This window comes from Loa loa, assembly GCF_000183805.2.
Source record: "Loa loa unplaced genomic scaffold supercont3.590, whole genome shotgun sequence".
In the NCBI taxonomy this organism is placed as follows: domain Eukaryota; kingdom Metazoa; phylum Nematoda; class Chromadorea; order Rhabditida; family Onchocercidae; genus Loa; species Loa loa.
In genome coordinates, this window is record NW_018108770.1 from 11,208 (window position 1) to 15,797 (window position 4,590).

Genomic DNA, 4,590 nt, shown 5'->3' on the forward strand with positions numbered 1-4,590 from the left:
CACTCATATATTTCGTGAATAAGCGGTAGGTGTGAAATTATGATATCACATTTGTGGTAAATGGGTCGATGGCAAATCTATATTAGATTCAAAATTTGAAATGACCTATCATTGACAAATTTCTGCATAGTCACACAATATTTTTAGAAAAAAGATTTCAGAATCCCAATGACCCAACCTAACTGTCAGCTAGCTATATAAATGTTCAGAATTGGGATCTCTGAATCTGACTAGGCTTTATTTCAATTAGAAGCCAGTAACTAGCAAAAGTAATGTACTTGACCAGTCCTGTATTTCCAACAATTCCATTAATTTCGTTCAAAACATTGAAAAAGTTTCATAGTACAAAAAAAGAAAAAACTGCTAATATTAGTCCTAAAAGTCCATCGTACCTTTTTAATATCTTCTTCACTTGCATGCATTTCACGCCACGTACGATGAAAAAGTTTCACAAGCACCGCAAAAAAATCCAAAAATGGTCGATCACTTTTGAACAATAAAACCATTAATCGATCACCTTCTTCTATAAATCGTTTACTTTTTGGTTACTTATAGAGTAATGATTCAAGCATATGCTGCCTGTTTATTTCTCCGAAAGATGGAAAACGATTTTGATATTTTACCAGGTTCATTAATAACATGAAGAACGTCAATCAACATTTGCACTAAATGAACCGATACAAACAGAAGGGACCATAGATTGTTATCAGATCTCATTGAATTTTCCAACGATATCTGGAATTAATGCGTCATTATTAAATCATATGTAGTATGGTAAATACTTTCAAATAGCAAAGAATGTTTTAATTCCAAGTCATTTTTTCGTATATTTGCAAAAAAAAAGAAAACTATAAAATCAAGAGGCTGTGTGATGAAATACTATATGCTTTGAAATAATATTTATAATTAAAATCGAATCTGAAATAAAAACTGTTAGTGAGAAAAAAAATGCGAAAGAAAAATGCCTGAATTTTGTTCAAACAGTTAAATTATATTAAAAGGTTATTAATTTACTTTTGCAATGGAATCAGCATGATGAGTTACAAATAACTGAATTGTTTCCAGTGCTAATGATCCTGGTGGTGTTTGTACAACTGCTTCAGTGAAATTTAAAAATTCTGCATGCTTTTCGTCTGATATAACATTTGCATGAATCCCTTTACTGCTTTCACTGTTCAAAAGTTTCAGTTGCTGAAATTGTAAAAACTTGGCAACTGTCAAACAAAATAAAGTTTCATCAGATTTTCCTTGATTCCATATAAAGCTAATTTAAAACGTATACAACACCAATAAAGAGTACACATATAATCATTCATATATAATCAAATAAATAATATTAATAAATTAGAATTTGAATGCAAGAATCAAAAAATATCTATTCGAAAAATTCTCCCCCCACTTTTTAAAATATACAAATTAGTATAATTGTAATTTTTTCAATTTTAACCTACAAAAACTCGCTCAATTTCTGCTTCTGTAGGAATACGCAGAGCTTTTTGTGTTAGTTTATTCAGCTGTATACGTTGTATTGTAACAAGTTGCTGCTCAATTCCAACATCCAATTGCTTTCCTTTTCTCAGTACCGATTTTTCAATTGCATGACGGAAAGGTGTTACATGGAGATGCTTAAAATTTGATATTATATATTTGATATTATGGAAGAGAAAAAGATTTGGTATTATGGAAGACAATGAATTGAAATGGTGTCATTGTTCAGGATTGAAATGGCACTCTTAAACGGTTTAAGGAACAAAATGAATAAACAAACATATGATAGTTTCTGGATTAGGATTCTGAGAATTTTACTTTCTTGGCTTTTTTACAAAATCTAGATACTGGTGAGGTATTTCCAATTAGATACACAAATATTAAATTATACAAAAGGAAAAAAGAGATAGAAAGTAATAAGAAAAATAACAAAAGCAAGTGTAAAACATTACTAATATTTCAAATGAAAATGCAAATTTTGAATAGAATTCAGAATCCAACTTTTGACATCCGAAATCTAAATTAAGCTTAAAGAATGAATGAAGTGATCGAGCTCAACTGTCTTTTCTATATTGACTGGCTATTATTTATAACTGACTGTTATCACCTCTAAAAATCATAGTTGTCACTAGAACAAGTTTTACCGTCAATACTACTATTTTTTAAAACTAGTAATATTAAAATCTATTGAAATAATTTATAAAATACTAAAGATCTCTACCCTTACCTCTACGATATCATTTTTCACATGGTCTCTAGCTTTGTTGTATAAAGAATTCATTAACGTCAGAACATTCAAAATGACTCGTTCGTCTGATTTCTCAAGATGACGTATAAGCGATTCGAAGGGTACCTCCCGTAATACCAAATTCATTTTTTCTTCACTGAAATTCAAAAGCATAAGCATTATCAAAAACATGAAGTATCGTTCAAGAAGCTCTCACATGGAATTTCCAGAAATATACTTTACGATTTCTAAATATCAAATTAGAGAAAAAAGAACTTGATAAAACATTCATGTTTATTAAAATTACGAAATACAAACTAAATCTGTGAATTTGATGGTGGTAATAAAAGTCTATCATGACATAAAGCTAAGATTATCTCGCATACCAATGTTTTGTCTGAATGTTGTTGAAACGAGTGCAATTTTAACTAATCTAGTGCCCAACAAACCAAAATATCATTGAAATGATCAGAAAGCATATTATGAAGGCAATGCCATTAAACCGAAGATAAAGTTAGTCAAATAAGCCAAGCTTATTTCTATAAATACTCGAAAAATTCAATACTTCTTAGAATTCAAAATGAGATCGATAATATTAAGTGATGAAACCAGTAAGATGTTGTCCTCTTGCTTAGCTTTGCCGGTAATATTTTCCGCTATTTTGGAAATAAATGCATCCGAAACCTGTGACCAATACATTAAACCAGGATGATCCATCAATATCAGCAATGCTTGAAGGAATCGTGACTGGGACGAAACGCTACTAAAAAAAGAAATTTGTTTGCTGCAATCTTGAAATTTGATTAGCAAGGCTTGTTTAACCTAGAAAGATATCATTCATTCTCAGGCAAATGTCCAATTTAATCTAATATGAGTCCAATAGAAATTTCCCATTATTTCGGGATATAGGTCATAGGTCATTGCAGTAAACTGCAATATGAAATTAGCCAATTTGACACTATTTGACGGCATTGGAAAAATTCACCAGAAAAAAATCCGAAACTGCTAGAAAGAAAAACCAGAAAATTTTGATGAAATATTATAGGAAATGAAGTTGAATGCATACTCAGCGCACCATCCTTTTTCGATAATTTCAAATATATAGTCATATCCACCTATACGCATAAACTGCGTTGCAAATGAAATATCACTACATAAAGTGATCAGTTCAGCAAGTGTTACTCGAAGATCGCCAGTATGAGTTGAAGAATTACGTAAACGTGCCAAAAGATTGTGTGCATAACGTTCCTGTGAAGAAAACAAGTATCATTAGAAGACTAGATTTTTAATCTTATGAATTATCGGGTTAAAATCTAAAATAATCGATTGGGAAATATATCGAAATGTAAGGAAAAATTCCGACTTTAATTCAACTACTACAAAAGAAAACAAAACTTCAGAAATACCTATATGGGTGTAAATACCAAAACATATATATATATATATATATATATATTATATATATATATATATATGTTTTTGTATGTCCATAAATATGTTTGATATCTATCAAAAATTGCAAAGCAATTATACTTATTTATTGTGCTCATGTATGGGCCTATTTACATGCAGTTCTATTGCAACTGTTATGTGCTTCAACTATTTTCAAATACCACTAAATTCTTTTTCCTAATTTTAACATAAATCCGAAGTTGTTATTTCAGAAAATTTTAGAAATAACGATTTTGGATTTATTTACTAAGAAAAGATTTCAGAAAAAACAAAAAATGTGGTTGAAAAAAATACCGGAGATGCGGTTAAAATGAGAATGAACCCTTGGGGTACCAAACCACGATTTTCTTTGGTTAGAAAAACACCATCATTATCACGTTCTTCAAATTTTAATGCATACGTATTCCTCTCCGATTGAGGTAGCTTCAGCTCGATACTCAAACGTGTAATTAAGTCTGTTAAAACTTCATTCTGAAAGGGATGAATTGAATAACCGATTTTTTCAAAGAATTTTAACAATTCTAAATTTGTAGATACATAACTTAACTCTGATTATGTATCAAAATTTAAATTCAAAATATGCAAAATCTAGAAAGACGAATTTTTATCATTTTATTTTTTTTAATTTTATCAAACATTTTATCAATCACAAGCCTGACAAGTGGTAAAAGAAGGTTGTATTATCTTACCTTCAAAATGCAACAAAACTTGCCTGCTTGTCAAAAGTTACGTATGTCCACGTAACGTTTGTATTGCATTCTGCAGGAAACTCATCACCCAAGTACTTCTTTAAATGTGGATCTAATTTCACGGCTCCCTGAAAAAATGGAAATAATAAATGAAAAGACAAAAATGAAATAAAATTTATTTAACAATTAATGAATTAAAATCTCGATCGACACCTGATAATATATTAAAATTAA

General features: G+C 29.7%; 1 protein-coding gene across 1 annotated transcript in view; it reads right to left on the reverse strand.

The window, feature by feature from the left end:
• Positions 1–4,590, reverse strand: part of LOAG_18859 (cell death abnormality protein 12) — an 8,963-nt gene that overhangs the window by 3,003 nt on the left and 1,370 nt on the right. The window contains exons 3-11 of the mRNA XM_020451520.1: positions 4,380–4,484; positions 3,962–4,138; positions 3,282–3,463; positions 2,781–2,978; positions 2,216–2,372; positions 1,452–1,625; positions 1,015–1,191; positions 624–735; positions 393–523 (exon numbers count right to left, since the gene is read on the reverse strand). Of these exons, the coding sequence (XP_020304687.1) occupies positions 393–523; positions 624–735; positions 1,015–1,191; positions 1,452–1,625; positions 2,216–2,372; positions 2,781–2,978; positions 3,282–3,463; positions 3,962–4,138; positions 4,380–4,484 (1,413 nt within the window). The remainder of the gene's footprint in view (positions 1–392; positions 524–623; positions 736–1,014; positions 1,192–1,451; positions 1,626–2,215; positions 2,373–2,780; positions 2,979–3,281; positions 3,464–3,961; positions 4,139–4,379; positions 4,485–4,590) is intronic.